The following is a 17,305-nucleotide window of genomic DNA, read 5'->3' on the forward strand; positions in this document are numbered from 1 at the left end:
TCACGCGGCCGCCCCCCCGCCGGGACCGTCGGACGGGGTGCAGGCGGTGACCCGTTCGCGGGCCGTGGTTTCTCGGGCGCGGCTAAAGCTGCTCCGCTCCGGGCGGCCGCAGGGCATGCGGCAGAGCTGGCGGAAGCAGCGCTTGAAGTTCTCGTCGAGGAAGGCGTAGAGCACGGGGTTGAGGCTGCTGTTGGCGTAGCCGAGAGCGATGCACAGGTGCAGCGCGGCCACCACGAGCGGGTCGCGGCGGTCGATGTCCACCAGCGTCCAGACGATGACGAAGATGTGGATGGGCGCCCAGCACACCACGAAGGCGCCCACCACCACGAGCACCATGCGCGTGATGCGCCGCAAGCTTCGGTCCTTCTCCTTGGAGCCCGAGAGTAGGCGCACGCTGCGCAGGCGCAGCAGCATCAGGCCGTAGCACACGGTGATGATGAGGATGGGCACGACGAAGGCGAAGAGGAACACGCAGATCTTGGTCACCGTATCCCAGTACCAGCTGGGGCTGGGGAACTGGAGCGTGCATACCACTGCCCCGTCTGCCGGGGAAACAAGGAGAGACAGACAGGAGGTGAGGGTTGTGTGGGCCTGAGCATACCCTGCCTGCTTGCTATCCTTCTTGGTTTGGTCAGGTCCCACGCCTCCTCCTGGCCTTTGCTCAAGGTAATTCTTCTGTCTGAAATGTCCTCTTACACTTCTGTACTTGATGAACTCCTACTCATCCTTAAAGACCCCAGCGGGATTGGCCCTAATCTAGGAGGTCTCCTTTCTATATTTTCTTCCAGTCCCTTCCAAAGCCTCTACATCCATGGCCAGCAGTAATCATATAGTTTAGCCCAAAGCCACCAAACACCCTACCCATTTCCAGACTAGCTGCAATGGGGACAATACTGCTAAGATTGATCTAGAGAGCATGAGTTAAGAGAACTCAGGCCTTACTAAACCTGTGGTGTGAACCTGGGCAAATTGTTCAGCCTCTAGGAGAGCTTCCACAAAGTAGGACTGATAACAGTACTTAAACCTCACAGGGTTGTTGCAAGGATTCAATAGGCTACAGCATGTGAAACATTAGTACAAGGTGGTTCAAGCTCTTGGTGTATTCACAGGGCAGAGGGGCAGATACATATAGGAGTCCAGAAGTCAGGGCTAGGTCAGGGAGGCAGATCTCAGCTTAATGGCAAGAAGAGCTGACTGCTAGATTTGTCCAGAGGTGTACCCAGGGTGGAATGAGCTCCCTGTTCCTGGAGTGTGGGTGTGGGCTGGATGAGCACCTTAGTGGATGTTTTGGGATTCAGAAACAGGCCTGAGACTGTCCTGGGGAGCTCCCAAGATCTCTTGGAACTCTGGGATTTGAGGAGCCATGCTGTGGACTTGGATCCTGAGAGTTGTAGAAAGGGTGCTGGGGATCCACAGAGGGGGTCCACTGGACAACAGGATGGCAGGACCCCCAGGGATGACTGAGTCCAAGGACTTCATTGTGCAGATGGCAGAACAAGGCTCAGAGAGGAACAGCACTTGTCCAAGGTCACACAGCAAGCTGCATACAGAACCAAGTGCTGAGCGGGGAGGATGTGCAGGGGATGGAGTGCGGAGAGAGGAGGCCCATCTGGTCTGACCCCTAGCAGGGCTACAGTTAATGGCCCATAAACTGAAGGCTGGCAGTGAGCAATGGGGCCCAGCTGCTGAGTCAAGACCAATTACAGGGAAGCTGTATGTGATGGTTAAGGTGGTCAAAAGGCCTCCCACCAAACCTATTCCCCTTCCACCCACAGCACGACCCTCTGCAAACCTCCAACTCAGGGGGCAATAGGAGTAACAGATATAAGGGCAGGAGCCTTGGGTGCTAGGCCAAGTTCCAGCAAATGCCTAGCCACGTGACCCTAAGTAAGCCACCTGACCTCTCTGATTCTGGATGTATCCCTGCCTTGTCCTGAATATTTTACACACAGAGCCTCATTTAATCCTCTCAACACCCCATGATACAGTGTGGCTCAGATAGGTTAGTGACCAAGGTCTTTAACATGGTTACAACTACTTTCTGTCCCACTTCCTTATGTCAAGCAGGAGCCACATAACCAGCTATCACTAGGAGGAGATGGGCCATAACGTCTAAATGTTGGCCATACTCTATCACTCCTTCTCCATATTCATCTGCTGGCCAAATGCCAGCAGTGGAGGATTCCAAAACCACCTTTAGGAGCCTGGGTTCCTGAAGAACTGTGGAATAAGAGCTCCTCCTCCTCTGATTCACGTTAGACTGTGATATGAGTGAGAAATAAACTATACTGTTAAGCACTGAGCTTTGGGGATTGCTTGTTACAGCTGCCACCCTGACTGATAGAAGTAGTTACTAAACTAGTTACCATTTTTACTCTGAGGGAATGTACCTGTTATTCTCTAACGGCCATTCTCTAGGGCTTGCTTTGGTCATATGGGCCAGTGGTTTTCAAACTGGGGTGGAAGGGCATTTGGGATGAACTGTAGATCTTATGGCCTCCACTGCTCCCTGGTCAGTGACACCCTCACCCAACTGGCCACCCATCTCCCTTTAAGCCAGTCATCCACACACTCCTGGCCAGCTGCTACATCCCCATAGATCAACCCTCCACCATCCCATTCATAAATTTCCGTTGGCCAGCAACCCATCTGACCACTGACCAGTCATCCATTGTCACAATAGTCAACCATTCATGTCTAATTGGTTGACTACGCACCCTCTCACTAGCCAGCCACCCACACTTTGATCAGCAATCCACACCTCTACTGGTATGGAGCCAACTACATCCACTCTAGTAAGTGGCCTGCATACCCACAGGGGCCCGCATGCTGCCTTCTGTGGTCAGTGGCTGTACCAAAGCTTCCTCACTCACTCACCCCGGGGGCGGGTCACGGCCATGACCATGATGGGTACACCAACACCTGAGGCCAGGACCCAGATGCAGATGTTGATCAGCTTGGCCTTGGCAGGTGTGCGGAAGTCCAGGGCCTTGACAGGGTGGCAGACAGCAATATAGCGGTCGACACTCATCATGGTGAGTGTGAAGATGCTGGTGAACATGTTGTAGTAGTCAATGGAGAGCACAACCTTGCAGAGCAGTTCTCCAAAGGGCCATGTCTCCATCAGGTACTTGGCACTCTGGAAGGGCAGTGTGCTGGTGGCCAGTGCATCTGCCAGGGCCAGGTTGAAGATATAGATGTTGGTGGCTGTCTTCATCTTAGTGTACCTTAAAAGGAAGTGCGTGTGTAATTGTCCCCATTTCACAGATTTCAGTTGCACATGAGACTCAGAGGAAATGATTTGCCCAAAGTCACACACAGAAGGTCAGTGGCAGAGGTGGGACTAGAACCCTAAACACTCTGACTCAGCATCACTCCTTCTCACTATAACAGATGCAAAAGGATTTCTCTGGCTGTGGGTGACTTTGGCAGAAAGTATTTTAGGAAAAAATCCTTTGTCATCTGAGGGGTACTAAGCAACATGGTTAAAAACAAAACTGGGCTCCAGAGGAAAACAGGTCTAGGTTCTAACCCTGCTTCTACTAGTTATTAACAAAGGGACTCTGGGCTGGTAATTTGAACTCTCTAAGCCTCAGAGTCTGTAAATTGTAAAAAGGGGGTGATGCTTTTACCAACCTCATAGAGTTCATAGATCATACAGCATGTATCCCTGAGCCCAAAGCATGCAAGGGCTCACTATATGATAGTTATTATTCTTCATATGGGAACAATGAAGCTGGGGACTATACCAGAGTGACCTGACCCTCTGGCTTCTTCCACTGACCTTTTGGAAATATGACTGGCCAGCTCTGAGGAAGGGACTCTGCCTAGCAGACTGGCTGGGGCCTTGGACCTCCTGGGATGCCCTGTATGGTGGACCAGGGCTCCCAGTCCTTCCTGTGGTTCCTTCCTGACCTTCTTATCCCCATGCAGCTGGACTCACCCATATATCCAACCCAAGGCATGAGCCCCGGTGTCCAAGCCAGATGTCTGCAACTAAGCCTTCCTGCACCTGAAACATCCCTCCATGATCTACGCTGCCATGCAGCTGCCTGCACCACAGCTGCCCGCTTGTTTGGCCTACATTTCCGTCATGGCCCTCTCTGTACCAGGGCCTGTGCTGGGCACAGGACATCCTGGGGGGGGAGGGGGAGCGGGGGCTGCATACACTGAAATACTGTCCCAGTGCAATGTGATTGGCGCAGAAACACACAGGTACACCGAGGCAGGGAATAGGACTTCTTTCATGCCCCTAGAGTGACCTGAGAAACCCAGAGAAGGGTTGCACGAATGACTCCTCAAATTTCAGAGCAGGAAGAGCCCTTGAGAGATTGAGGGAAAGTGATTTTATGTAAGTATGGTCCAAGGACTCCCTTCAGAATTCCTAGAAGTACAGACTTGGACCCCACCTCAGACCTACTAAACCTGAATCTATGGCACCCAGGCCTAGCAATCTTCATCTGTTTTTTTGTTTTTGTTTTTGTTTTTTAAGTAAGCTCTAGGCCCAACGTGGGGCTTGAACTCACAACCCCGATATCAAAAGTCACATCACATGCTCTACCATGTGAGCCAGCCAGGTGTCCCAGAAATCTTTAACAAGCACCACCCACAAGTGATTCTTATGGGCTCTAAAGTTTGAGAAACCCCACGTGGCCTAAAGCCCATCTTGAGAAAAGACAGGGAAACTGAAGCCCAGAGAGGGGTCATGGCTCACCCAAGATCACACAGCCACAGTGGCAGAGCCAAGGCGAGAACTTAGACCTCCTGACTCCCAGACCGGTGCTCTTTCCACTCTGCCCCAAAGGTGGAACCACACTGCCTGCCTCCACCCCTCTAGAAACCCCCTGCTACCACGCTGGCCCTGGGTACCCAGGACACTGTTGTGGCAACTGTGAGAACGTGCCATGAATGCACACTGAGTGCCCCCAATGTGTTTTAAATGACTGAATTAATTCGTATCAGCGAAATCTCTTCCTTCATGAAGGGACTGATTTTTTTCAGTTAAAAAAAAAAAAATGGACTCTCTCATTGTCCTCCAGGGCCAGCATCTGTCTCACTCCCTCCCCGAATAGCTGTCATTTGCCCCAGGGCTGGAGAAGCAGAAAGTTTTGCTCAGAGACAGCAGAATTGCAAGTCTCGGGAAGCCTGTCTTCAGCGGGGTGCGGGATCACAGCTGTGTGGGAGGCGGTCTCAACCCCACAGCTGACTCGTCTAATTTCGCTTCTTTTACGCAGAACAATTAGCGGCTGTTCTTTGCCTGCTATTTTGATTTGTGAGGATCCTTCAATTCCCAGAGGGGGCTGGGATGCTGGGAAGTGGGTGATGAAGCTGCTGTAGCTGGTCCAGGCAGGGCTGAGTGGCATGGCACTGACTGCTGGGCAGAGCCCCAGAGGCTCCCGTCCTAACCAGTGCCCCCACATCCTCCTCAACTAACCCGACTGCCAAGCCTGGCCCTACTGGCCTCCTGGGACAAATCATGCCGTTCTCCCGCTCTCAACCCCCCCAGGAGCTCCCTGGGGTTCTCTTCGTATTCCATGAACTCGTTCCTACCACCTCTCAGGGCCTCGGCTCCCAGAACTTTCCCCTTGCCAGATGTGCCCCGCCCCCACCCCACTGGCCTCTCTGCGGTTCCTTGGGGCACAGCAAGCCCATTCCCACCTCAGGTCCTCTGGACTGCTCTTCCTTCGGCCTGGAACCCCACATTTTGCATGACTTGCTCCTTCCCTTAATTCAGGACTCTATTCGAATGTCACCTCCACAGAGAGGCCACGCCTGGCCGCCCTGTCTAAATACCCCTCTCCCCACCATCTCTCCGTCTCCTTAAACTGCTTCATTTTTCTTTATAGCACGAGCCACCACCTGACTTATACTTCTTTTCTCTCCGTTTGCCTCTCTCACCCACGTAATCTCCCCGAAAGGCTGGGGACTTGGTCCATTTTGTTCCCTGCTGCATGGCTGGGCATACCAATAGCACCTGGCAAACAGCAGGCCCTTGATAGACATTTGTTTGCGTGCAGGTCTTAGTCCAGGCTCTCACGGAGAGCATGCAGCCTCCTCCCTCCCCCACAATTCATTGTCCAGGTAAGTCAGGGTGCTCACTACAAAAGTAGATTTGCTCAGAATACTCTACGGCTTATTACTCTTCCACGACTCTCCATTGCCATCTGGATGAAAATCAGACCCCTCAGACTGCATTCCAATGGGGTAGACTCCTTCCCCATAGTGCCTTCCATGTCCCACCAGATCTGTAGTTCCTCAGATGCCCAGTGTAGCATGTCCTTCCTGCTAAGGAAAGCCACTGTAATGGTTTGGTGGGAATCCTTCCAACACACACACACACACACACACACACACACACACAGATTTTTATAAAATTTTATCTTTGCCAATGTAATGCAATTACAAATTACTTTGTGTAAAAAAGTCATATAGTATCATAAATGAAAACAGGTTCCTAACTCCTCTTTCCTGCTCCCCAGAGGCAACATTTTTAATATGTTTAATTATTCTTTTTTTTTTAATTTTTTTTTCAACGTTTATTTATTTTTGGGACAGAGAGAGACAGAGCATGAACAGGGGAGGGGCAGAGAGAGAGGGAGACACAGCATTGGAAACAGGCTCCAGGCTCCGAGCCATCAGCCCAGAGCCTGACGCGGGGCTCGAACTCCCGGACCGCGAGATCGTGACCTGGCTGAAGTCGGACGCTTAACCGACTGCGCCACCCAGGCGCCCCTGTTTAATTATTCTTCTAGTGATTATCTCCATAATTCTAAGTAATATGCATAGTTGGCTATTTCTTAATTTATCAGTTTTAGACAGTATGTGTTGAAGTTTGTATCAGTTAAGCCAGGCTACACAGCAGTAACAAATATTTCAGTGGCTTCACACAATAAAAGTTTATTTCTTATCCTTTCAGAGTCCATGCAGTGTCTCCAGGACAGCTATATTCCATAAGGCAATGCCAGTTCATTTCAGACTTGTGGCTCTGCCATCTTAACCCAAGTCCTCCTTGATTAACACAGAGGGAAAAGAAACAGCTGCAGGTGACTGACCAGAACTAGTCACGTGGCCCCACCCAATGACAAGGGGTTGAGAAGTACAGTCTTCTATGTGCCCAGAAACAAGGAAAACCAGATATTAGTGAATACTAGTAATGTCCTCCACAACCCCTAATACACTAGATGAGTATTAATTCTCTTACACTACCCAGCTCCACTTCCTGTCTCCATCCGTTCAATATAGTTTTATCGCAACTTCTAAATTTTTAGTTAAATTAAAATCTGGGGTATAATATCTCTTTTTTGGGGTTTACATTCTTACTACTTTATAGATATTGCCCATTGCTGAACCAAATGGTATACTATAATTAAGTTTATTTCTCTGTTTACATATTTTTGGTTTTCCTGGAGTTGACAATTGCCTATCTTTTCCTCATTTGCTTAGTTCTACGTACATATTGTGAAATCTCCTCAAACATTCCAGCAGACTTGTAAAATGCTTTTTCTACACAGTCACATAATCTATCAGTTCCTTTTGTTTTGCTAGTGACTCACCTCCTGGAATCTTCCTCCTCCCTTTTAATTTGGGACTAGTTGCTTTCTAGGCCAGCTGCATAGCTGTCCTCCTGTGATGAAGAGCCTGATTCCTGGTTTGCAAGTCTTTTCTATCTTGGATAATGCCCTCACTTTAGTGAAACACCTCTTTTAGTCACTTCCTAAGAAAGGACACATAGGAAGTAAAATTTTATACCCTTTTTATACCCATTTACACATGTCTGAGAATGTCTTTATTCTATCCTCACTTCTGATTTGACTGTATATGGAACAGTAAGTTGGAAATAGTTTTCCACCAGAATTTTGAAGGCATGGCTCCCTCATCTTCTAGCTTCAAGTGTTGCCACTGAGGTATCTGAAACCATTCTGATTCTTGGTGATGTGTATATAATCTGTTCTCTCCACCTTCAAAACATTTAGGGTCTTCTCTTTATCCCTGGTATTCTGATATTTTGTAATGAGATGCCTTAGGGTGGTTGTTTTTCATTTGTATTGGTCCCTCTCATTCTGAAGATTCATGTCCTTCAATATGAAATATCCTCACTTCATATCTTTGATAATTAACTCCCTTCTGCTTTCCCTGGAATCCCTAGAAAATTGTCAGTCAGATATCAGGCCTCTTGATTGATCCTTTAATTTTCTTATCTTTCCTATTTTCCATCTCTTTGTCTTTTTGGTACATCCTCTGGGAAATTTACTTTTCATTACCTCTCAACCTTTCTATTGACTTTTTTATTTTATTTTGGCTCTCATGTTTTATTTTCCCAGTGTCATTTCTCTTTCTTTTATTATTTCTTTTTTATATAGCATTTATAGCATCCTATTTCATGGATACAATATCTTCTCTTATCTCTCTGAGGATACTAATAATTTCTGTTTTGTATTTTCTTCTGCTCACTGCACTATTTGCTTCAAACATTTCTATTTATTTGTCTACTTTGGCCTCCCTCTTTTATCCTGGAGACTTCCTTCAAATATCTAGTGATATATGACTAAGGTTGATCTTTGAGTAAACACTAAATAACTAATTGGCAGCTGTGTGTGTGTGTGCACATGCGCACATGTGTGCATGTGTGCATCAGTGTGGGGCTCCTGTCAACTGCTGCGCCTCACTGTAGGGGGACTAAGCAGAAACCAAGCTATTATATTGGGAAACATCTAAATATCAATGTCAGCATGTCTCTTCTCTGGGACCTTGAGAAAAAGTCTTCTAACCTCCTGCCTGGGGAGCATACTTCTGGCTGTCAGGATTATGGTAGCAGAGCTGGAGAGGAAGTCTGTGGATCCCCCACTTTCCATTTGGTACCTCACTCTGATCCTTTCTGTGTCTGCTGGGCCCAAGTTCAGAGTTCCTCCAGCTTAACTTGAGGCAAAAACCCTTAACCTCCTGCAGAGTGGAGCAATAGTCACCTGACTGTGCAGGGTACAAGAGTGGGGGGCCTAAGGGTCTCAATGCTCCCTCTATAGATAATCCATCCCCTGAGCCTGTTTTCAGCCCTATACCTCACCCCTGCTCAGCCTGGCACTACCCTTCGAATTGCTCTGCATCATCCAAATATGTGTTGACATGTCTTCAGGAACATAAACTGAGGCACAAGAGATGAAGTGACTTGCCCACAGTCACATGACCAGTAAGGAGTAGAGCTGGTATTTAATTCATGCAGTCTAGTGCCAACATGTGGTAATGACTTTTCTATACTGCCCTTTAGTGCATGTTACCTTCCTTCCTGCCCCCCTCCCCTGCCCAGAGTTAGTGAAAAAGTCAAGGAATGTGAACTCACTACAGGTTGAGGTTTGTTCACTCTTCCAACAGGTAGGTTATTGATTAATAATCAAGCATCTGGTATGTTCCAGGCACTGAATAAGGAATACAGGAGTGAGGACGACAGTCTAGTTTCTTGAAATTCATGGTCTCAGGGAGGAGACATTAAACAAATTGCTGCACTGATTAATGTACAGTTACTCACTATTATGGCTCTACCATGAAGAATAAGAACAGGGTATGGTCATGGACACTACCCAGAGGGAGTGTGAGGGGGGTCTGTGGAAGGAATCTGGCTTCGATTGGAAGGTCAACAGTGGCTTCTCTGAGAATGTGTGCTATGAACTTAATTATAAGAGACACTTGAGAGCTTGCTCCTCTCTCCCTCTCCTTCCCCTGCCCTCTCTTCTTGCCAAATGAGGACACAGCAAGAAAGTGGCCACCTAGAAGCCAGAAAAAGAGCTCTCATCAGAAACTGACCATGCTGGCACCTTCATCTTCCATTTTCAGCTTCCTGAACTGTGAGAAAATAAATTTCTGTTGTTTAGGCCAACCAGTATTTTGTTATGGCAGTTTGAGCTGATTAAGACAACGTGACATTTCTACCAGGTTGGAAAGAATAAGGAGTCAGCCATGTGAAGATAAGGAGGTAGGTTGTTTTAGGCAGAAAGAACAGCATGTGTAAAGGCCCTGTGGCAGCAAAAAGCTCAATGAGCTGCAGGAAAGATCAGAGATTAAGTGTGACTAAATGGCAGTAAGCCCAAGAGGAAGCAACAGAAGATGTAGCAGGAAGTCAGCAGGGGTCAAGTCATGCACAGCAGGAAGTTTGGATTTTATTCTGAGTGCAACAGGAAGCCATTGGAGATTTTAAGCAAGAGAGTGATGTGGTTTGATTTGTGCGTGTTTCTTAAAAGATCACTTCGACTACTGTGTGGAGGCTAGATGAAGGGAAGAGCAAGACTGGGTGAGAGACTGAACTTTCTAGAAAGATAAATCATTTACTGCCCCACCCCTCAAAACCCTACTGTTGGTCTCTAATTTTTTTTCCTATTTCAAAAAGCTGTAGATATGACATTAGATCCTTACCTTATGCCATATAAAAAATTAACTCAATGGATGAAAGACTGGGCACCTGGGTGGCTCAGTTGGTTAAGCATCCAACTGTTGATTTCAGCTCAGGTCATGATCGCATGGTTCATGAATTTGGGCCCTGCATCAGGCTCTGCTCTAATAGTGCAGAGCCTGCTTGGTATTCTCCCTTTCTCTCTCTCTCTCTCTCTCTCTCTCTCTCTCTCTCTCTCTCTCTCTCTGTCTCTCTCTCTCTCTCCCCCACTTCCCTGCTCATGCATGCATTCTCTCTCTCCCTCTCTAAATTAATTAATTAATTAATTAACTAACTAAAAAAATGGATGAAAGACTTAAATGTAAGAGCTAAAACTATAAAGCTCTTAGAAGAAAATATAGGAGGAAAAGCTACATGATGCTGGATTTGGCAATGATTTCTTGGATATGACACCAAAATCACAGGCAATAAAAGAAAAACAGGCAAACTGGACTGCACTCAAATTAAACAACTTGGTGCATCAAAGGATGCTATCAACAGAATGAAAAGGTCCCACACAGACTGAGAGAAAATATTTGTAAATCACATACCTGATAAGGGCTTAATATGCAACATATATAAAGAACTTCTACAACTCAATACTTAAAAAAAAAAAAAAAGCAAACAACTGGTTTCAAAATTGGGCAAAAAACTTGCAAGAAATGCAAAAACTTGCAAAAAAAAAAACAACTGGATTAAAAACTTGGGCAAAAATAGACATTTCTCTAAAGATATCAAAATGACCAATAAGCACATGAAAAGATGCCCAACATCATTAATCACCAGGAAAATGCAAATCAAAACCACAATAAGATACCCCTTGATACCTATTAGGATGACTACTATTTAAAAAAACAAACAAAAACAAAGACAGAGGGATGTCTGGGTGGGTCAGTCAGTTAAGAGTCCGACTTTGGCTCAGGTCAGGATCTCACAGTTTGTGAGTTCGAGCCCTGAGGCGGGCTCTCTGCTGTCAGCACAGAGACTGCTTCAGATCCTCCGGCCCTCTCTCTCTGCCCCTCCTCAAAAATAAACATTAAAAAAAATGTCAAGTGTTGACAAGGATATGGAGAAATTGGTACACTGTTCATGGGAATATAAAATGGTGTAGCCACTGTGGGAAAACAGCAATAGCGATTCCTTAAAAAACCTGAAAACAGAATTGCCATATGGTCCAGCAATTCCACTTCTGGGTACATACCCAAAGCATTAAAACAGGGTCTCCAAGAGGTATCTATATACATTCAAAATAGCACATTCATAATAGCAAAAAGGTGGAAACAACCCAAGTATCTATTGACAAATGAATGGATAAACAAGATGTGGTCTATACATACAACAGAACATTCCTTTTTAAGGAAGAAAATTCTGACACATGCTACAACATGCATGAACCTTGAGGACACTGTACCGAGTGAAATAAGCCAGTGACAAAAGGGCAAAAACCTCTGTGACTCCACTCATAATGAGGCACTTAGAGTAGTCAGATTCATAGAGGCAGAAAGTGGTTATCAGGAGCTGGGCGGCGGGGGGGGGGGGGGTTCTTATTTAATGGGTAGGGAGTTTCAGTTTGGGAAGATGAAAAAGTTCTGGAGACGGATGGTGGAAATGGCTGCACAACAATGTGAATGTACTTAACGTACTTACAATTCGTTAAAATGGTGAATTTTATGTTACTTGTATTTGACCATAATTAAAAAAAAAAGTGAATCATAAAGTGCTGTTATTGTGTCTGTTTTCTAAGTTTAAGAGTGTGGTGTGGGAATCCTTTAGAACTTGGTTCCTCAACATACTTATTACTTCACCTCTCTGAACCTGTGTCCTTGTTGGCAATTTCAGCGTAACTGGCTTTTTAGGAGCAACACATGTGAAAGTATCTAGCTTACTGGCCGGCGTGTAGACAAGAACTGACAGCCCTTGGGGTTCTTTTTCCCCTGATACTATTCTGCTTTTTTCTCATAAGGTTCCCATTGGGTCCACCTCTGGGGGTGAGGATAGTAAGCCTGGAAAACCTCTACTGACTGTAAGATGCCCTGGGAAATCCTTTGCTTTTCTTCTAAGTCAAAACCCTCCATTAGGTCATCTTGAATTACACAGCTGCTAGGGGAGTTTGCTCTCTACAAAGAAGGATAATGATCTAGTTTCTCAGTCCTCAGTGAAGCCCCCTTTCTACGAAGCACGGAGTGGCTGGCCACGTTCATTCCACAGCCTTAAACCCATTCTATCATCTGTCGGACAAGCCCCATTGGCAGGGAAGATCATCACCACCTCAACGTGATGGAGACAGGGTGTGCTCTGTGCCTGAAGCACATTGTCCATACATGCTCCTGCGCCTCTGGAGAGCTGCACTTCTCAGCTGACAAACCCCTAGTAAGAATTTTCACCCCCGGGGAAAGCCACGCACTTGGTTAGAGCTGCTGCTATCTTAGTGCCTGGTGCTCAGAAGGTTATAACGCTCCCTCCTTCGTGCAAGGCCTGCATGGGACGGGTCTGACAGCTTTGGGTCGGTTGTTTGTGTTCTTTAAGCAATATTCTCTGTGTGTCTTTTCCTTCATGGGCCAGGCACCATGCCAAACCAGTGACTGCATGACTTCATTTCCTTCTCACTGCAGCCCTGAGTGCTAATTCTGTCCTCACTCCACAGATGAGCTAAGATGGACGGCTCGCCCAAAGTCACGCAGCTCAAAAGTGCCAGCAATGGGATGCAGCCTTAGATCTGGTCTCTGTACTTTGCTGTTCACTGTCCCCCAGCCTCCCTGCCACCTGCACTAGCTCATCAAACAGTAGCCAGGGAGAGGGGCCCAGCCTGGAGGCCAAGACCAAGTGGAGTAAACATCTAGACATGGGCTAGCTCCACAGCGTCCTGTTTTTCACACATTCCTGCACCCTGCTATGGTCTGGGGGTGTGGAGACAATCTGCTCACAGTCCGGGTGGGGTTGGGAGAGACAAACCCACAAACCTCAGAACAATGTCACAGGCACAATGGCGACACATGAGGAAGAGAGGTCAATTCAGAACTAAACGTACACCTCTGGTCACAAGGGGGTGGCAACCAGCATTTACAGACAAGCACAATGTGCCGGGTCTTTCCCAGGCATGATTTTACATACTCTGTACACCTGAGTTTTGTTTCTTTTTCTTTTTTTTTTAATCTTTATTTTTGAGAGACAGACAGATTGAGAGCAGGGGAGGGACAGAGAGAGACCCAGAATGTGAATCAAGCTCCAGGCTCCAAGCTGTCAGCACTGAGCCCGACGCAGGGCTCAAACTCACGAACCTTGAGTTTATGACCTGAGCCAAAGTTGGGCACTTAACCAACTGAGCCACCCAGGTGCCCCCCTCTTTTTTTTTTTTTTACTAGATAATAAACATTTATTGGACACAGAAGATGTGCCAGGCATGGGGAAAACATTTTCCATCATTTAGTCCTCCCAACACCCCCACAGGGTAGAAAGTATTTATTATTCTCAATTAACAGAGGGCAGTAAAGGAGCAAGGTTGCAGAGTCAGAAAGAGACTGAGTAGAGATTCAAATGGAGTGCTTTTCCCTGAAAACCCGGCACCTTCATTTTAACTTTGGTTTCAGCTTCTCTCCCATGGACCCAAAATACTCTGTGCCCCCCTCACACACTCTTGTTGACAATTAAAATATAAGCTCTCTAAAGGCATGGTGTTTCTCTTGCTCACCACTATGTATCTAGAACCTACAGCAGTTCCTAGTACAAATAATAATGTGCTCAAAACCCATTTGTCAATGAAATAAATCATTTTGTGTCTTCCAAACTAGACTGGGGCATCCTTCAGGCAGGAACTGTGTCCCCTCCATGCTGTATCCCAGGTCTCAGCACAGGGCCAGGTCAGAGGAGACACAGGGTTTACTGGAGGAGGCCCAGTGGGATGGAGGAGTCCAGGTGCCTAATCCTTGAAAGGAACCAGCCACAGACTGAAGAGCTCACACTGAGCCAATTCTTCCTCCCCACCTCCTCCTCACTTCTATCCTCAACCCAGACCAACCCAGGTTCCCTGAAGGACACCTGAGCCTGACCCTGTTTGCCCTGAATCTGAAGTGACTCAGATCTGCCGTGGCGAAGGGAAATGTCAGATCATTTATCCAAAGCAGCTAATTTGTTTCTAACTAAACGGAGGGGTATTTTCTCCACTTAAGACACCACAGCCCATGGGGATCAAAGTGGGGGCAAGAGACCTGAAAAGAAAAACAATTAACAGCAACAAGGTAGGAGCACCACCCTCAGTCCAACCCAACCTTGTGGCACCTGAGGGGCAAATCAAACAAAATGGCTTCAGCCTAGATCGAAACACATTTGGTTCCAAACAGCATGGTTTGCTGGAGTATTTAGAATCAATTTTGTTCCAAATGCTTTTTGAGATCTCAAAAATAATAGCTGCTCACTATAAAATGTTCAAATAATACAGAAATCATTTAATAAAGAAAATTTAAAACCACTATTAACATTACAGACCATTGTTACAGATAACTTGCAAACACTCATACCCTGTTTTACATAAATGGGATCTTGCTCTAATACTGTTACATAACCTGTTTCTTTCTCTCAAAAGTATGCTGTGACCATCTCTCTATATCCATAGATACAAATTAATATAATTTTTGATGACGGACTGTTATTCTAACCCAGAGGTCAACAGACTTTTTCTGTAAAGGGCCAGAGGGTAAATATTTTAGGCTTTCAGGCCACATAAGATCTCTGTTGCATATTCTTGTTTTGTTTTTTTTACAACCCTTTCAAAGCATAAAAACTGTTTTTAGCTCAAGGACCACAGAAAAACAGACTGCAGGCTGGGTCTAGTCTCACTTATGGACACTGAAGCTCCTGCATGAAATAATTTAATAAATTCCCTATTGAAAGATATGGACGTTGTTTCCACTTTTTTGTTATTATAAATAATGTTATGATAAACACCTTTGTGCACTCAGATATCTGTTGGTCTCCTTGGGAAAAAGATTCCTAGAATCTCAGAGCTGGAAGGAACCTTTACAGTGACACAGGCATTCCTTCTAAGGCACTCCAGACAAATGGCCTTGCAGTTTCTGCTTGAGTGTGCCCAGAGAGGGGGAACTCACCACCTGCAGGCACAGTCCAGCCCACTGTTGGGATGACTCACAGGGTAAGCAAGTTCTCTCTCTCTTTGTTGGAACTAAGGGCTGCCTCTTTTTCACCCAGTACTATTTTCCCCCTTTTTCTGCTCATGGAATCACAGAATCTAAAACTAACCCTTCTCCCTTCTGACTGTTGGAAAATAGGAGGTATTAACAGTACACATCTCAATTGTGGCTCCGTCGGTTAAGCATCTGACTTCGGCTCAGGTCATGATCTCACAGTTTGTGAGTTTGAGCCCCATGTTGGGCCCCCCTGGGGCCTGCTTCAGATTCTGCCCCCTCTCAGAGATTCTCTCCCTCTCTCTGCCCCTCCCCTGCTCGTGCTCTCTCCTGTCTCTCTCAAACATAAATAAACATTAAAAAAATTAAAAAGAAAAACAAGTACGCACCTCATCCAGCTGTGGTGAGATCAGAGTTAATACAAGTAAGTGCTCAGTCCATGTGAGCTGTTATGGCCGATTGGTTAGCTGCCTTCTCAGCATCACAGGGCCATACCTGGAGCCCTCAGGTACGCTCCTGACTATCTGAGTAAATAGGATACCCTCCTCTTGGGTTAACGGAGGGCCAGAGATGATGCAGGTAAGCCACATGGCAGGAACACAGATGGTGCTCAGGCCTGGCCTCCTCCCATCTCTCTAAGCAAGTAAGTGAGGCCAAATCCATTTTCTGTGGGATCTAAAACCTCAAATCCATTAACGTGGACATATGCCCCAGCAAGCAGGGCTGGCCTCTGTGGACAGGTGTCCAGGTTTCTGCCTCGTGACTGGCTGCATTCTGCCCATACCCAGATGAGGTTTCCAGTGTTTCCTACCCCACTCATCACTGCTGGTGGGGCATCAGCTTAGGCTGCACCCCCTGTCACACAGGCCCCCAGGTGGGTCTCCTCAGCTCACAACTCTGTTCATCTCCTTCTCCTTCTGAACTGCTCCAGAAATTCCCTGCCCCCTGCACATCCGCACTGTGGGCCAGGGGCTCAGCACAGATACTGTCACCACCAAGCCTTTAATAACTGTGGTGAGGGGCGCCTGGGTGGCGCAGTTGGTTAAGCGTCCGACTTCAGCCAGGTCACGATCTCGCGGTCCGTGAGTTCGAGCCCCGCGTCGGGCTCTGGGCTGATGGCTCGGAGCCTGGAGCCTGTTTCCGATTCTGTGTCTCCCTCTCTCTCTGCCCCTCCCCCGTTCATGCTCTGTCTCTCTCTGTCCCAAAAATAAATAAAACGTTGAAAAAAAAAATTAAAAAAATAAAATAAAATAAAATAACTGTGGTGGGTAGAATGGTGGCCCCGAGAAAGACAATTCCATGTCCCAACCCTTAGGGCCTGTGAATGTACTGAATTTACTTGGAAAAGGAGTCTTTGCAGACATAATTAAGGATCTGGAGATGAGACCATCCTGGATTCTCTGGGTGGGCTATAACGCCAGTGACAGGTGTCCTTGTAAAGGTGCAGACAGAAGCAGAGGCTGGGGTGATGCAGCCACAAGGCAGGCCTGGAGCCACCAGAAGCTGGAGGAGGAGGCAAGCAAGGACTCTTCCCAAGCGCCTTCAGAGGAAGCACCGCCCTGCAGACACCTTGTGGACTCTTGGCCTCTAGGACTGTGACAGAATACATTTCTGTTGTTTTAAGTCCATGTTAATTTGTTAGGGCAGCCCTAGAAAACTAAGGGAGTAAAGGTGCAGCCCAGAGAGAAGCATGGCCTTTGGCACCAGGTACACCTAGATTTAAGCCTCAGCCCTGTCTCTAACTAACTGT

The 17,305-nt window shown here is 46.9% G+C and overlaps 1 protein-coding gene across 1 annotated transcript in view; it reads right to left on the minus strand.

The window, feature by feature from the left end:
* OPRD1 (opioid receptor delta 1) overlaps nt 1-17,305 on the minus strand; it is a 32,390-nt gene continuing 15,085 nt past the window's right edge. The window contains exons 2-3 of the mRNA XM_047085245.1: nt 2,878-3,227; nt 1-542 (exon numbers count right to left, since the gene is read on the minus strand). Of these exons, the coding sequence (XP_046941201.1) occupies nt 1-542; nt 2,878-3,227 (892 nt within the window). The remainder of the gene's footprint in view (nt 543-2,877; nt 3,228-17,305) is intronic.

This window comes from Lynx rufus, unplaced genomic scaffold (assembly GCF_022079265.1).
Source record: "Lynx rufus isolate CCGP_SWC_20201006 ecotype Redwood Valley unplaced genomic scaffold, mLynRuf1.p SCAF_2, whole genome shotgun sequence".
Classification (NCBI taxonomy): Eukaryota; Metazoa; Chordata; class Mammalia; order Carnivora; family Felidae; genus Lynx; species Lynx rufus.